Source organism: Oryza sativa, chromosome 8 (genome assembly GCF_034140825.1).
Source record: "Oryza sativa Japonica Group chromosome 8, ASM3414082v1".
Taxonomy (NCBI): domain Eukaryota; kingdom Viridiplantae; phylum Streptophyta; class Magnoliopsida; order Poales; family Poaceae; genus Oryza; species Oryza sativa.
Window position 1 is genome coordinate 26,525,332 of NC_089042.1, and position 16,546 is coordinate 26,541,877.

General features: G+C 40.8%; 2 protein-coding genes across 2 annotated transcripts; one reads left to right on the forward strand and one right to left on the reverse strand.

The window, feature by feature from the left end:
* Positions 1-931: 931 nt before the first annotated feature.
* On the reverse strand, positions 932-6,065 carry LOC4346120 (triacylglycerol lipase 2). Its single transcript, XM_015793203.3, has 9 exons — positions 5,665-6,065; positions 5,432-5,557; positions 2,758-2,898; positions 2,402-2,512; positions 2,139-2,282; positions 1,970-2,013; positions 1,776-1,855; positions 1,588-1,683; positions 932-1,480 (listed from the first exon to the last, which is right to left on the reverse strand). The coding sequence occupies exons 1-9, from the start codon at positions 5,908-5,910 to the stop codon at positions 1,152-1,154; spliced, it is 1,317 nt and encodes a 438-aa protein (XP_015648689.1). The 5' UTR covers positions 5,911-6,065; the 3' UTR covers positions 932-1,151.
* Positions 6,066-11,089: 5,024 nt separating this feature from the next.
* LOC4346121 (uridine/cytidine kinase UKL1, chloroplastic) lies at positions 11,090-16,546 on the forward strand. Its single transcript, XM_015795374.3, has 14 exons — positions 11,090-11,408; positions 11,500-11,591; positions 12,315-12,384; positions 12,488-12,606; positions 13,173-13,269; positions 13,374-13,453; positions 13,579-13,773; positions 13,857-13,940; positions 14,053-14,113; positions 15,001-15,061; positions 15,493-15,586; positions 15,678-15,750; positions 15,864-15,946; positions 16,037-16,546. The coding sequence occupies exons 1-14, from the start codon at positions 11,186-11,188 to the stop codon at positions 16,178-16,180; spliced, it is 1,476 nt and encodes a 491-aa protein (XP_015650860.1). The 5' UTR covers positions 11,090-11,185; the 3' UTR covers positions 16,181-16,546.

The following is a 16,546-nucleotide window of genomic DNA, read 5'->3' on the forward strand; positions in this document are numbered from 1 at the left end:
TATCTAAATTCATTAGTATCAATATGAATGTGAAAAATACTAAAATGACTTACATTGTGAAACGGAGGGAGTAGTTAGTAAGCTATGAGATGACGATTGTATTCTCGGTGAATGCTTGTTGAGGTTGTAAGCGCCAACTAAGTCTAAAACATAATTACGGATGAACTCATAGAGCTTGTTCGTCGTGTAGACGACCTTGTGGCCCATGGTGAGGTTCATGTCGGAACTGTGGACGAAGAAAAAAAAAAGATTGAATATTAGGGAATGACCTAATATCAAATAATTATAAGAGGTGAGACTTCGAACCCAGATCGTTTAGCCCACCACTTTGTGAAGCTAGCCGGAAGGCCCAGAAAATCCCTAGGTGTTTCTCAACTGTGGACGAAGAGGGAGGAGTGACACGTGGGTGCGTGAGGGAAAGGGATACGCTGATGGTGTTCCCGTTCCGGATGGTGTCTCGCGGTGGTGTTGTTGCTGCTATGGCAGTTGGAATGCCGACGTTCCTCTATTGGATTGGATGGAGGCGTCGGCAACAACCTAACCTGATGGCGGCTCCGGTTGCAACGGGGATGGGTGGTGAATCATTTTTCTAGATCCGTCACTGTGGGTGGTCATTCTTGGGCCAAACTTCCCATGACAATACTATAGGAAAAAAAATCCATTGCAGCTCCCTATACTATAAATTTACGACCTTCAACAACAAAACCAACTATAAATATTCACTCAGCTATTATTAAAACCTGATCAATTTAGGTTTCGGTAGTTTTAATTATTGTTTCATGCTACGAGGCGCTTGCTTAGCACTTAGACCTGGTCGTTTATGTATCGCAGCGCCTATGTAACGTTTACATGGCATTCATAGTTTGGAAAAAAAAAATAAAATTAAAATAGGCAGGACCCGCATTGCCACATATAAGTATCTTAGAAAAAATTAAAAAAAATCGATATGGCCCAAATGCCATCTCTCTATATCTTATTCTATTGTAAAATTTTGGTCCCATTTCCATTTATCATCTTTCATGTAACTGTATATCAACTATACTAGTATATATAATTTTCTCAGACCTCCAAATTAATTAGCTACTTAATCACTACTAGTGAATATATGCCAGCTATATTTTGTTTTGATTTATTCAGTTCTTTCCCTTTTTTTAGTGAAATCGACGGAAGAAGGAGATGACGTCGTTGTAGACAAGGTCCTTGGCGCAGACGCCGATGACGAAGTCGGCGTGGGCGAGCTGGGGAAGGTACTGCACGGTGAGCCGGTCGCCGGCGTGGCCGCCGCGGCGGAGGTCGTCGAGGAGGAGGGCGACGTCGGCGGGGTCGGACAGCGAGTCCCGGCCGCCGTAGCTGAGGAAGATGGGGAACCACGCCGGGATCGCCGCCATGTCGTACGCCGGCGGGTCGGCCTGCCCGTACCTGGCCACGTTCGCGTCCGGCATCACGTAGTCGTACTTGGTCAGAACCCCGTCTCTCACCGCTGCATCCAGATAATTAATATCAAATTATCATCAAATTAACATGATTTTGGTTTGGTTAATTAGAGGGTATAAGATGACTGATGAGACTAGAATTTGATTGGTTTACTTTGAGCGAGATGGATCAAGGTTTTTGTGGACGTTGGCTGGGGCTCGTACTTGAGGAAGATGTCGGCTGCTGAATTGTTCAGACAATAGTTTTTTCCTGACATGTTTGCATGGGAGTTAGCATGGAGTGAAATGTAATGTAGAGCAAATTAACTCAGGTAGGTAAAATACTAATCCTTGATTAATTACCAGTGAAAGATGTGAGGAGATCGTAGCAGTTCATCCCGGGCTTACGACAGAACGTTCTAACCAAGTTGGACACTTGAGGCCTGCATTAGACAGAAGTGAATTACCAATATGTCAGCTCCATAGCAACCGGAGACGATTCCAAGCTGTAAAAATGATTTTTATTTGTCTGAAAGGCACGAGAATGCCGGCCATACGATGCTGGGTTGAACTCGGCGATGCCAAGGAGATCAGAGATGAGCTGCAGTTTTGGAACATATAGTTGATCAGAGCAGAGTTCAGTGTAGAAAATAAAATATGTCTGTAAGAACATTGCAATTGCAGCATCTGCATGAAGAACATTGTTTGTTCAGTATGGATTTTTACCTCTCCAGCGAATGCTTTAGCTAACACAACGCCAATGGGAGTGGTAATGTGAGACAGATACGCGACAGGGCTGAGCAGCGCAGCTGATTTCAGCTTGTCAACCATCCTGCCTTCGGAGAAAGCTGCAAGCGCCACCAGCGTCCCCTGCAACAACAACAACAAAAACAGAGTACTACGTTTTCAACCCAACAGATTACAGTAAGATGATGATGATGATGATGATGATGATGAATTCTCCTTTAATTTGCCAGCTTAGTATATACCATTGAATGGCCAACGTAGTGTGGCTTCTGGCCGGTGTGGCTGCAAACGTAGTCAACGATTGCAGGCATGTCGTTGACCACGATGTCGTCCCATGACCAGTTCCAGTAGCTCTGACATGAGAAGAGATGGTCATCAGTTACTTCAGTCTTCAGTGTACATGACCGTGTTGCAATGCAGGGTTGCAGTTAATATCACTACATCCGGTTTAAAATGCTGCTATCTTTATTCCCAAAAAAAAAATTGTTGCTATCTAGGATATGATATAAGATTACTTTGTAGTACAAGTTAGAACATATCTTTTCTGATTAGCAAGCAGTAAAGAGATTCAGAGTGTGATTAATGGTGAAGTAATTACCCGGCTTTTGGGATCGAGTGAGACGTGGCGGCTGCTCCAGCGGGTCCCCCTGTTGTTGGCGATCCAGACGTCGAAGCCCTGGTCGGCCAAGATGTACGGCAGCGACTCCTCCGGCGACCCCAGCAGCCATGTCATGCCATCCTGCCACTCACAAAGATATTTCAGCTCAACAAGATGGAGTGACAGTTTTCGCAGCCTTACATCATTACATGGAGTATTCGATTGAACGATGTAATTGTTGGGCTGCTTATGACACTTTTTGTGTACTATGAAAAAGATTGTTTTTACTTAGATTTGTACGTCCTTTCAACTAATTAACGTGGGACGGTTTTAGCATTAATGTTTTGTCACGAACAATTTATTATATTCCCTGATATTTGGTGTTTAGTACAGGGTTTGGTCAACATTTTGAAATCTTGATCTTCTATAATTAATTTCTCAAATGTTTAATTTAAAATTAGGATAAAGAAGTATGTGTATATTTATCCTGAAAAGTACTATACTAATATCATAAACTTATTAGATTTTATAAATTTATTTTAACATAAATAGATGGTCAAAGTTTTAAAGTTCAACCAAATATTATCTTAAATATTAAATATTTATGACCAAATATAGTAGTGTTTTAGGTGATGCGTATTTTGACAATTTTGAAATTTATGTGCCCATTGTTCATGCATGAAGACACCGGATAAGAGAGACTTCCTCCGTTTCAAAATAAATCAATCTATTGGGATGAGATATAATGTAGTACAATGAAATTTGGGATTTTGGAATAGAGAGAGTAGTGATGTTGATAGCCATACTAATCAATAATCGTACCACACCACAGATGGAGAGTATGTTTTGATTGCAAAATAGTGTAGTACGGAACTGTTATCATTGCTTCTTGTTGAACCATGCATCTTGCTATTATCCATGTTTGATTGTGAGATACTAGGAGTAAATTCTTGCATGAATGTATATTCATTAGTTTGTCATACGTACTATATATCTGACCATACATTTACATCATTACTACTAGTAAACATCATTGTAAATTGTCCTAACGGCTCTCTGACTCCACTTAATTCTCAATCAGACGAAAAAGCAAAGCTAAAGCACTCAAGTCAATCCACTTGTTGGTGGCATATTTCGGAAATATGGTGTGAACGAAACAGAAGAATATTTCAAAATTAAGAGAAAACCATGTCACAACTACTCGTCAAAATACAAGATGAAATCAAGATATGGAGCATGTGTGGAGCGAAAAAACATCACAAGAATATCCGCTTAGCTCTCATTTAGAGTGTGTGTATTTTTTCTATGTTTTCTCCCCCCCCCTCCCCTGTTTCTCTCACCTATCTGGTGACCTTGTAAATATTTTCTCTCCTTCTTAATATAACACCAGCTTAGTCTGGCTTCGGTTTTTTTAAAAAAAAATCTCAATCAGCAGAAAAAAAACTTGTAGCAAGAATTAGATTCGCAAACAACAAATTACCCACCAATTGTGCATATATAATCTGCAAGTTCGATATAACATATATATACTCTATATAATTTGAGATTTTTTTTTTAGAATCTTTAGGAAGGTCTCGAGAGTTATTGCACCATCTAATGTAAATGTTAATACTCCTGATATTTTTTAAATGATGCATCAAGAGATAACACAAATTGACAATATAAAACTGTGATGCGTGCCGTGCTGTACATATTTAAGGACTACTCTCTTCATCCCAAAATTAAAATATCCTAAAATATAACAACTTCTCCACCAATTTTTTCTCAACTAATCATAAATTTTTACAATTTAATTTCTCCATCTGCTTTCTCTTCTCAACCAATCACAATATTTTCTATTTAATTTTACCTATTTTTTAATACCATATCTAACTGGTCTGAAAGATTTTACTCTATCCATATCAAAATATAACAGTATGGTAATGGATGAGGCGTATCCTAGTATAACAAATCTGGACATATAAGTATTCGGATGTAGGAAATTTAGTGCTAGATTGTTATATTTTTGTGACGGAGGGATTATATTTTGGGATATACTCCGTATTACTGCTCGTAGCATGTCTCATGTTTCTAGCTAGCTACAACGGTGTACGGATTTGAGACCCCATGCAAGTGATGGGCTAGCTAAAGTCCATGAGTGCTGCAACTAGTCCGCAGCAGAAGCTAGAAGGAGACAGGAGCACCGAACCATGTGCCATGCATATCTGCAAATTCCATATTGATCGAGACTAACACTGGGATATCATGAAAAGAAGCATCCATGCATATATATTAATTCCTCAAGCTTGTTTAATTCCATTCAAACTTTAATTCAAAGATGCTAAAAATCCTGGACTATCCTGTCCGTACGTTCTCCATCGAACGGATATTGTGAACCCAAACGGAGTTCGGAGAATTCTTCACCGACCCCCCAAAAATCAGGTTTCTTGGACACAGATTCTATTCTACTAACCCAAACTACGAAAAAGCGTACGAACTTGGGTTAAATTTAGACAAAGTTGTCTGTAAAGCTAAGAAAAGCTCGAAAGGTGCAATGAAACAGGGGCGACATGATGAGACGAATACGTGTGCACCGGCATGGCGTGGTGCTAAGCACATGAAAGTATGTGAGATTGGCAAGAAAACGACCACGGATTAGAGAGAATGTTAGGTGCCATGCGTGCGTGATGCGTACCACGAGTACACCGTGCTGCAGTAGCACCGGCTGCCGCGCCGCCGCCGCGCCGCCGCCGGTGACGCCGCCGATGCGTCCCCTCGGGATCCTTTGCAAGCCCAGGATGTAGCCATCCTGCGTCGTCACCTGTCCATGAGAAGAAGAAGAAAACAAAAGAGATTTGACGGTTTTGATTCGTGCGTGCGAACGTTCTGCGTGCGCGCGTTTAAAGGTGTTCGACGAGATTGATTAACCTCGTGCTCTTCGCAGGGGTAGCCGAACGGCGCCACGGCCGTCGCGCACGCGCCGTCGCCGCCGCCGCCGCCGCCGCCGGCGGTGGCAATGTCGCGCCGCCGGAGTTCAGCGTGGTTGATCAGGACGCGCGCCCCGGCGGCGAGCTGCGGGCCGGACAGGAGGACGACGGCGGTGGTGACGACGATCGTCATCGCCGCCGCCGAGATCGAGAAGAAGCCGCGAACGCCGTGACACGCGGTGCTCATGCTGGCGCCCGCCGTGGCGCGCTCTGAGTGCCACTAGCCGCTGCTGCGTCGTGCGCGCGCGCGCACGATCGAGCTCAGTGCTGCGAGCGATCGAGGAGTGGGCGCATGCGTATTTAAAAGTGGTCACTGCTCAGCTAGTGATGTTGTTGCGGTGAGCTGCGCCGTGTGAACGCGGCGACCCCCAGTGCGTGAGATATATTCTTGGCCTTTGCTTTCTTCAGCGTGACACCTTGGCCTGGCTACCTTGCTAGCTAGCAGCTCAGCTCAGTTCTGATCTGGGAATGGGTGTACATGCATGGGCGATACGGTTCATTAGTTCTAACAAAATTCATTCGGCATAACACTGTAATTAACTGCATTACTGCGTGTGTAAAGAATTTGACTTGGTAAATTAATTCTGAGTAATTAATTAATTATAACCGCCATAATGTTCCTGATGCATATGCGTGCTGTCTGTGGCCTGTGAGAGTGTGACACGCATTGTTCAGGGTTCAGAACAATGACACACGGTCAAATGCTATTTAATTACTGTTAGTAGTAACTCGATCTGTTTCTGTGGTGGTTTAATTCTAGTTTTAACTATGTGAAATTCAATTAATTTAAATACTAAGCAATAACTCTTGTTTTTAAGAGTATATATGCTTATGCTTTTATAAGAGTAACAACTCTTCACCATTAGCAGCACTTCCTGAAACCCAGAGCTAAGACTTAATCTTTTGTAGAGAAATCAGATAAAGCCTCATTGTTTCGCTTATTTGTGGAATAAGCCAAACAACATATTTATAAACTAATAGTAATTTATAAATAAAACTTTTACATATATGTTCTTATCGATCTAAAAGTAAAGGCTGAAAATAAACTTCTATGAAAAAAAAGCCAAAGTTAGTTTCAAATTTAAGGTTGAAAATTTAAATTTTGGTTGATAAGCATAAACATAAGCGAAAAGAGGAGGCTTTTAATTAATTTCTGAAATATCCACACTATAATGTTTTCTAGACGAAAGACCTTAGATGATAATGTGTTCACCGAATTGCTGGGAAAGGTATGCCCATGTGTGATGTTTTTATTGAGTTTGGCGTGGTGGACTCTGCTCGTCAGTATCATCATCGATCAGGTCGTCCTCCTGTTTTCTTGGGTTCAGACGCCACCGGGAACGGAGGAGGTGAGAAACAGACATGAATCCATGCAACCCATCAACCCATCTGAATATCTGATCCCTTAGTCTGAATAATTAAAAACACGTTGCATTTCACATTTCCGGATAAACAAACTTACGAACAGTCCAGGTCTAAAACGTTGGATATAAAAGATAATCTTGAACCTGTTTGACATTACTCGAAGATCTAATAAGAATCGACAGTTTTCATATACAAGATGGAAAACAGATATGGAACATCTAGAGAAGCATGTCCCAATGAATTTACCTAAGAATAAGTTGAATATTTCTAGCCTTAAAAATTTATGTAACTTGAAAAACTAGATCCGAAGCTCTATCAAATAGAATCGAGAACTGCTACATATTGCACCCATAATATATAAAAAAAACAAGATTTAGAGGGAGACGTTCTCCAAATATTTTTTTTAAGAAGATAGCGTGTTAGAAATTGAACATAAGACTTTCGGGTTAACTTTTTTGTCATTGCACTATCAAGTGCATCTCATCTTACACCCATTTCATCAGGTGGGGAATGGTGACTCAAAAGTAGGCCAGCAGATACACGTCGATCGAGTACCCCAACTCTATAAGTGCTTGTTTAGTTCCTAACTTTTTCTTCAAACTTCCAACTTTTCCATCCCATCAAAGCTTTCCAACACACATAAATTTTTAACTTTTTTCTTCAAACTTTTAATTTTAATCAAACTTTTAATTTTGGCATGGAACTAAACACGGCCTACGGCCTAAGTACTATAGTATCATGCAGTTGCAGAGAAAACAAGCTATGTGATCTGCACCGCTCTGTAATACTACATTCTCGTCCTGATCCATACAAAGAGCCAAGAAAAATGCATGTCCTACCAATCCAAACTTCTTGTCCTTTTATACAGATCATGACATGAATATGGCACGTACAGAGCGGTGTAGAACATTAGCTAGCAAGCTCCCCTACCCAATAACAAGATAGATATATACGACGAGTACCGTATATGGCCTATCGGTATTGAAAACTCATGCAACGCAGCATGGGCGCTAGTACAGTTTACTCAAGAACTCTGCACTAGTGAACAACTGAACATTTCTCGATCTTTGTCCTTGGAAAAAGGAGAAGTGAACATATGCGCTCAAATGTTCACACCTTCCTGTCTTCCTTAGTGCAGAAGATAGTGGTCCAGTCACTCAATCCTCTTCAGTGCCTAGGTGACACATATCTCAGTGTTTGTTGCCTTTTATTCAGAAAAGAAATCAGTGTATTGATTTTGGGTTTCTGCGGCACTACTGCTTGGGTGCATTATCGTTTAAAGAGTGCAAAACGTGTAATTGCAATGGTTAGTGCATTGTGCATTCTTCATTCTTTTTTTCAGATTAGCTAGCTAGCCAGCCATCATTAGATATCCTCCCACAAAAAGAAAACAATTAGGAGAAACACATCAACAGAGTAGCCTATAAAAGGATTGGTGGTTTTTCCATTACAAAAAGGATTAGTGGTCTGCCAACAGTTGGCAATCTCTAGTTGGCACTAATCAATCCACTACTTCACCTAGTAATTGTTTTCTGTAACCTTCCAATTTTGCATTTGCAAAAAATCAATGCATTTTCTCCTTCTGAACCTCACTGAACTCTTCATTCCGTTTCATTCTTCAGGCAAAAATTCAGACCACCGTCAGAAGAACTGAAGTTTTCGCTTATCTGACATGGATATGGATCGAATCCATTAATCTCAGCCTCGAACCCTAGATGTCCACGCGTGTAGCTATGAGCCTAGGATCATGCAAGCATTTGCATCATCGATCAGATCCACATCATGTATCTATCTAGCAGAGATCGATCCCTCCAAGCAGTTGATGAGTGCACGCACGCATTTGCTGCATATATCACTCAATTATTGATCAAGCCCATCAGTTCTGTTCTAAGCGAGCTAGCACAAGGAAAGAAAAGGAAGAAAGAAAGAATGGTCCTATGTTTGACTTATCCTGCGATGGCGATGAGATGAACTGATGAAGCAAGCAAGGCAGCAACAGAAGCGAGAATAAAGGCGAGATTCTTGGAGAAGATGAGGTGAGAATTGAGATGAGAGCATCGCTAGCTGGTCTCCTCCCTTTTGACATTGGAGCAGCAGCAGCAGTTCAGTGCTAATACTGTCCAGTGTCCACACGAACACTTCTCTGAAAATCTGAACTCTGAACTTGTGCGTGCAGGGCTGCAGGCCAGCTGCTTCAGTACTTCAGTCTGACGGAGAAGGGAGGCCAATCTATGGCGATTTGGGCTCTTTTCGGCCCAATTAGAAGCCTTTTACGAATTACGGCCCAAAGTAATCAACCTCGTCCATTGCTACGGCCCAATTTGAAGTCCTATTTTCGGCCTAATTTGAGTCCTTTACGAATTATGGCCCAAATCAACCAGCCTCAGTTACTCCGGCCCAATTTGAAGTCCATTACAAATTACGGCCCAGATAATAAACATCATGCATTGCTCCGGCCCAATTTAGGCCTGACGAAAAAGAAACAGAGCCCATTTGTTTTGTTTTGCTTTTTTGAAAATTTGGTAGTCTATATCAGTAGCTGCTACTTGCAACCAAGTTGATGAGTGCACGTAATTGTCTCGTGTATTTTTTAATCACTTGACCATGACTCGATGCTTTGGTAGATTTAATTTGATGCTAGCCACGTTGGATTTACATTATAATATTCGATTAATTCTTGATGCCATGACTTGGATGCTAGTCTTCCAAGTAGTTTTTTTTTAATTATTAATTCCAGTTTACTTGATCTTATCCACAGTGTCTGTCGAGAGTTCAGAGTCATTGTTTATTTCATTTTCGATCAGATCACAGTGTCCATTTGATAATTTGATGTGTGAACAGAAACCTATCGCCCCAGGAATCAAGACACATGTATTTTTGTGTCTTTTTAATGTGACTAATCTTTCGTCCAAAAAAAGAAAGAGTGACTAATCTCTAATCAATCATGCACCGACACACCTGCTGGTCCTGCTCCATCCATTCTCTGCAAGTCTGCACTAATCACACTTTCAAGGCCTAATAATTATAGCAACTTGCATGGCATATCCCTGATATTCTTTTAAGATGAAAAATACCAGTTTGTTAGTTGGTGTATTAGTTATCAACCACAACTAAAACTTAAATGTTAAAACTTAATTTTAGATTTGATTTTAGGCTTCTTTCTACCTTGGTTTTTCATCCATAATAAGTTTAGTATTTCTTACGGCGTTACCAGCTCAACCAATGCTGTCGGGATTGTTTGTAGTACTGCACTTGTAGTAGCTGCCATTGACATGTGGAACCGGATCTATTTGTCAGCCACTGCTACTGCAAATACAGTACTGCAGAGGATTCATGTCCCATTAACTCTACTACTCCCTCCCTCTCATTTTAAATGTATTTGTGGTTTGTATATCCAACATTTAATTAACATCTTATTTAATTTTTTTATAATTAGTATTTTTATTGATATTAGATAATAAAAACATGAATAATAATACTTATAGGTGTGGTTTATTATTTTTATTAATTTTATAAATTTTAAAATGAGATGGACGGTAAAATAAGTTGGACACATAAACCACAAATGCACTTATAAACAGAGGGGGAGTAATAGCATCGGAAGTATCAATGTAGCGGGAAAAACGCATAAATTTGGTCAATGGACATTCATGAACATTGAATACATTACACAAAAGGAAAAAAAAAACTGAATACTGGTAGCTCATAAATACGCACGAGCAAACAATGGGAAGGAAACAAATTTGCAAAATCCAAACAGGACCAGCAACTGCAACACAACACAAGACTGCGATTTCTGCAAAGCAGTTAAGCAGAGCAGGGGAAAAAAAACAAAAGAAGAAAAAAAAAAGAATCTACCCCTCATATTCCTCCTCGCCTAGTCCACAGAGAGGGCGAACCGAAACATCCCTGGACCTATCCTTGGTGGACCGCGTGATGACGTCAGCAGCGGCTCGGCGAAGGGTCTACATAAACCGGGTCCACGCGTCCCCCAAAAACCCACCCAATCCGCGTGTCAAAACCTCCGGCCTCCGCACCGTGCGCGCCAGCTCAGCACGTCGGCGGCGGCGGCGGCGGCGGCGACGGCGAGGGGAGAGATGGACGCCGCGATGGAGTCGGCGGTGGGGCCGCACTTCAGCGGGCTCCGCCTCGACTCGCGCCGCCTCTCCTCCTCCTCCCTCCCCACCTCCCCCTCCGCCGCCTCCAGCAACGGCTGCGGCGGCAACGACGCCCCCGCCGCGGTTAACGGGTTCGCGCCGCCGCCGCCCCCCTCCGCCGCCGCAGCCGCGGAGGAGGGGAGCAAGCAGCCCTTCGTGATCGGTACGCACTCCTCCGCCCGCTCTCTCTCTCTCTCGTAATCGTAATCCTTGGTGGTGTTTGTTTTGAATTTTGGTGGTTGTGGTTGGCGAAGGTGTGTCGGGAGGGACGGCGTCGGGGAAGACGACGGTCTGCGACATGATCATCCAGCAGCTGCACGACCACCGCGTCGTGCTCGTCAACCAGGTGTGGTGTGCCTCGTTGCATCGTCAGGATGCATATCATGTCTGCTTGGTTGGTTGCTATATGCATATGCTTGCCTAGTAGTGAGATTTCGTGTTTCGAGCGTTTTGTTCAATCAGCCAATCCGTTGTTGCAGTGATCAGTGTATGGTTTGTTGTTAGTACAAAATAACTTACGGAGTGGAACATATTGTGATGCGGTAGGTCCAAAAATGACATGATTTGAACAGTCAAGGTCGAGGATGAGTATGGTACTCCACTTTCTTGTATGTGCAGTTTGTATGCATCCTAATGCCTAAACATGTAGGGCCTTTCGTGCAGTATTATATTTTTTCTTCTCTGTACCATTCATAGCTTGTTTCTTTTCTTTAAGGCAAGCAGGCAGAATTGCTATTTGTGCAAGTTGTCAAAAGGGGAAATGCGTTGTGAAAAGAACTTCTTTCGGAGCAGCTTGAACAAAATGTGCATTTGATTAAATCATTGCCTGCGTATTGGCAAGCTAGAAGCATGAAATTGCTTTCATATTCGCATCTGTATTCAGTTGTGTGTCTTGTATGGTTGGCTGTGGTTTCTTGCTCAGTTGGGTGAATGCTGATCTGGGTACTTGCAAGTTGCTGTCATTTGAATAAGAGCTTCATCAAAAGAGCAAAGACTAGTTGTTGACTATGTCTGATAGATCATTTCTGCAATTATTCTATATACTTCAGCTAAAGTTTCAATTTTGCAGGATTCATTCTACCGTGGTTTAACTGAGGAAGAATCTGACCGTGTGCAAGATTACAACTTTGATCACCCAGGTGCTTGATTTGATAAAAATTGATTGCCTTTTGAGTTCTCGAGGTTTCAATCTGCTTTACGTTGGGAAGAGACTAAGATATTTTCGTTCTTTCTTTTTTGCAGATGCATTTGATACAGAGCAACTTTTAGAGTGCATGGGACAGCTTAAAAGTGGGCTATCTGTAAATATTCCTATATATGATTTTAAGAACCACCGTCGATGCTCTGAAAGTTTTAGAAAGGTAGTAATGTCGTTGTTGACCTTTGGTGTGAAAAAGATAATTCCTGTTTATCTATTGTTATTACACCTTTTATCTATGATTAATTACTGGTTGATAACTTTGTATGCAAAGGTCTTATGTAGATTGATGGCATCTGGTGTGCCTTATTTCACATTCTGTTCTAGAAATTTGGTGCCAAAATATTGAATCTATAGGCACATAGTTAAGTAGTGTACTATGAAGTCTCCATTAATAAATGAGCTACACATGCTAAAAGAGTATACTATAAAGTGACCTTTTTTGTGGGCGGGGAAAGGATATAAGGATATGCAATATAAAGAGTACATCATATGTCTAAGAAGCTACTGTGGACCTTGCTCAACCTATGTAGCAGTTATGATTCATGAAATTTTTTCATAACCAACCCAGCCCTAGTTTCGCCATGGCAATAATTTATGGGTGGTATTTCTTTTTCTGTTCAGTGTCGTTGTTGGTCTATTTTCTGGATTTCTTTAATGGTAGTGAAACCTAATGAATTATGATTGTTAATTAGGCTTAAAAACCTTTTGACTATTTTGTTTTCTTAGGTTAATGCATCAGATGTCATCATTTTGGAGGGCATTTTAGTTTTTCATGATCAAAGGGTTCGTGATTTGATGGATATGAAAATTTTTGTTGACACAGGTTTGTTGCTCCTCTTTGTTAGGTATAATATAATAGATATTATGGTAACAATATCGTTTGTGATCATTCACCTTTATCCCTTTGTATTTTATGCATCAATTTAGATGCCGATATTAGACTTGCCCGGCGTATAAGGCGTGATACAGTTGAAAGAGGTAGAGATGTCATCTCAGTGCTGGAGCAGGTAATTTAAACACCCGTCTATGTTATTTTAGTCTTTTTCTATTTAAATATGTCACAAAATCTGCATGCCCTGATGTTTGTAATACATATGTAATGACACTTTTGATGAACCTTATTGAATTGTAGTATGGGAGGTTTGTGAAGCCTGCGTTCGATGATTTTGTTCTTCCTTCCAAAAAATATGCTGATGTGATCATACCGCGAGGGGGAGATAACCATGTTGCCATAGATTTAATTGTGCAACATATTCGTACAAAACTTGGTCAGCATGACTTATGCAAAATCTACCCAAATGTTTATGTGGTTAATACAACTTTCCAGGTACAATCAATAGTTTCTCTCGATCCTAAGTTTCATAATGTTATTTTATTCCCAACCCATGGTTATAAACACTCGATTAACAGATACGTGGAATGCATACTCTTATTCGCGACCGGGACATTGCAACTCCAGATTTCGTCTTTTATTCAGATCGTCTGATTCGTCTGGTAGCACTCATTCTTTTTGGCCTCTGTACCCTTCTCTAGTTCTACATAGCTACTGAATGTGTCTGACTGTTTATTGATGTGTTATTCATGTGGAAAATAAATATATTGCTAGGTAGTTGAGCATGGACTGGGGCATTTGCCTTTCACAGAGAAGCAGATTGTTACACCAACAGGTGCTTTGCTGGTTCCATTATACTTTGCGCCTATTTATTTTTGTTCTTGGAATTTGCCCTATATAAATCCATTAGCATATGCCAGCCAGAAAAAGAAAAAGTAACACCTTAAGTATGTTTGGAATTATCTCTTAGTGGTAGCAACTTAGTATATGCTCTGGAGGTTTTCTTAACAATGTTTCTATGGTATCTAAGAATAGTGTTTGTGAACTGTAGAAATGGAAGGACAGTTTTGGCAAAACTGGATCTGCTATATATACCATTATGAAAGTGTGGGATTTGACATTTCCAATTGCATGTTTATGGTTTTGCCCAGAGCCATTTGAATCCATGGTGGTTTTACTAAGAACCATTTTTGTGTCTTTGCAACAAGCAATGGGAAATATGTTTTTGCACCGCTCCAATAAAATAGGTCTAAAATGATAAAGTTGTGCATCTAAATTTCAACAAACACTTACCTATTATCTTTTGTCCTGAAAAATAACAAGGAGCAACAAGAGCTCCAATAACCCCTTTACAATTTTACTACTGATTTTAATTTTATGGCGATAAAGGAGCTTCTCCATTCAAAGTGGAAAAATATGGAATGTAAGCAGCTGTGAATCAAATGAATCTAACCATCTTGGTTCAATATTCATTGCCAAGAGAAATCTTGAATCTGGGGCTTCTAAAAGATTGTTGTCTGATCACCCAATTACTTCATGAATTATTCTTTTTTATAAAGGTCCAGCTTCACTGGCATTGTATTAATAAAGAGAAAGCAAAGCGCTGCAATTACTGGTTGTCTACAGTTTCACGCACGTAGCACTGTCCATTTATGTTAATGTAAACAAATGTTGGAAGGTTGCACATTTATGACGTCATACTCATTCTGTTCTTTTGTCCAGGGTCTACTTACATGGGAGTTGACTTTTGTAAGAAGCTCTGTGGTGTGTCAATTATTCGAAGGTAAGCCATTGCTTTCCTGAAAACTAATAGCTTCAAATGCAAAAAAAAAGTTGGATTATCTGCAGCTTCTAGTGTTGAACCTTCCTTTAATGGTTAATAAAACCTGAGTGAATTTCTATACCATATAAGTTCTTTTGCAGATTATTGTGTATACATTGATTTAGTGTTCAGTGATGAAAATCTTTATTCAATACTACTCTGTCCCAAAAAAAAACGAATTCCTAGCTACGAACCTGGATACACATGTGTCCACGTTCGTAGGTAGGATTGGTCTGTTTTTTGGGACGGAGGGGTATGTATTTGGTACTCATAACTCAGCCCATGCTGACCAGCAGTGTAGTTTAGTTAGACTTACGACCCATTTCTTTGATTTATTTTTATCCTTATGTACTTACTGCATGAAATAACTTGGTATATATGTTGTTTTGCAGTGGAGAAAGCATGGAGAATGCATTACGTGCTTGTTGTAAGGGGATTAAAATAGGCAAAATTCTAATACATCGGGATGGGGACAATGGACAACAGGTGAAATGCTTTGTAGTTTTCTTGAAAATACCATGGAAATAGTTCACTTTCTGCGAAATTTTGAACGGACCTTGTTTTTCCCCTTGTCCAGCTCATATACCACAAGTTTCCCTTGGATATTGCTGAACGACATGTTCTACTCATGGATCCTGTGCTTGGTACAGGTAGTGTTGAATTTATCCAATGCTCCTTTCATAGTGATGTTTGCTTGCTTGTCGGAATGAGAACTACTGAAGTCACAGCTAAAGTTTCTTATCATAACTATTCAACTGTACAGGTAACTCGGCAAATCAAGCTATAGAACTTCTTATAAGTAGTGGAGTTCCTGAGGAGCGGATCATGTTTCTCAATCTCATCTCGGTAAAATACTCCAGCTCTTTGACATGGTTAATACTGATATAGTACATGATTCATTTTGTGCAAACTTGGTAATGGCATTTCGATGAACAGGCTCCTGAAGGGGTCCATTGTGTCTGCAAGCGATTCCCTCGTCTGAAGATTGTAACCTCAGAGATCGAAACTGGGTTGAACGAGGAGTACCGGGTGATCCCAGGGTTAGGAGAGTATGGTGATCGCTACTTCGGTACAGACTAATCAGGGATTGATACTGGCTTCTTTGGCGATGTGAAAAGATCACATTAGAGCTAACATTACCGTGAGAGAGATATATACTGGTGTTTGGTTGTTTGTGGTATACCATTGGAGGTACCGAAATCGTGCGATTTCGTGTGTTAGTGTTTGCTGCTGTGATAAAAACTTCGGGTGTTGAATTTTGAAGGCCCCTGTCGCTAGTTACAGCGGCGTGTGAAAAAAGGGAAAAATTTGTGACATGTAGAGCCCACTTCTCGGGCCTGAATGCGGCAGATGCCGTGTGGTTTCACTTTCAGTTGTGATTGAACTGCATGCTAATGAAACTTACATATGTATGTACTGCAAAGTCCATGCATATGGTCCTGACAA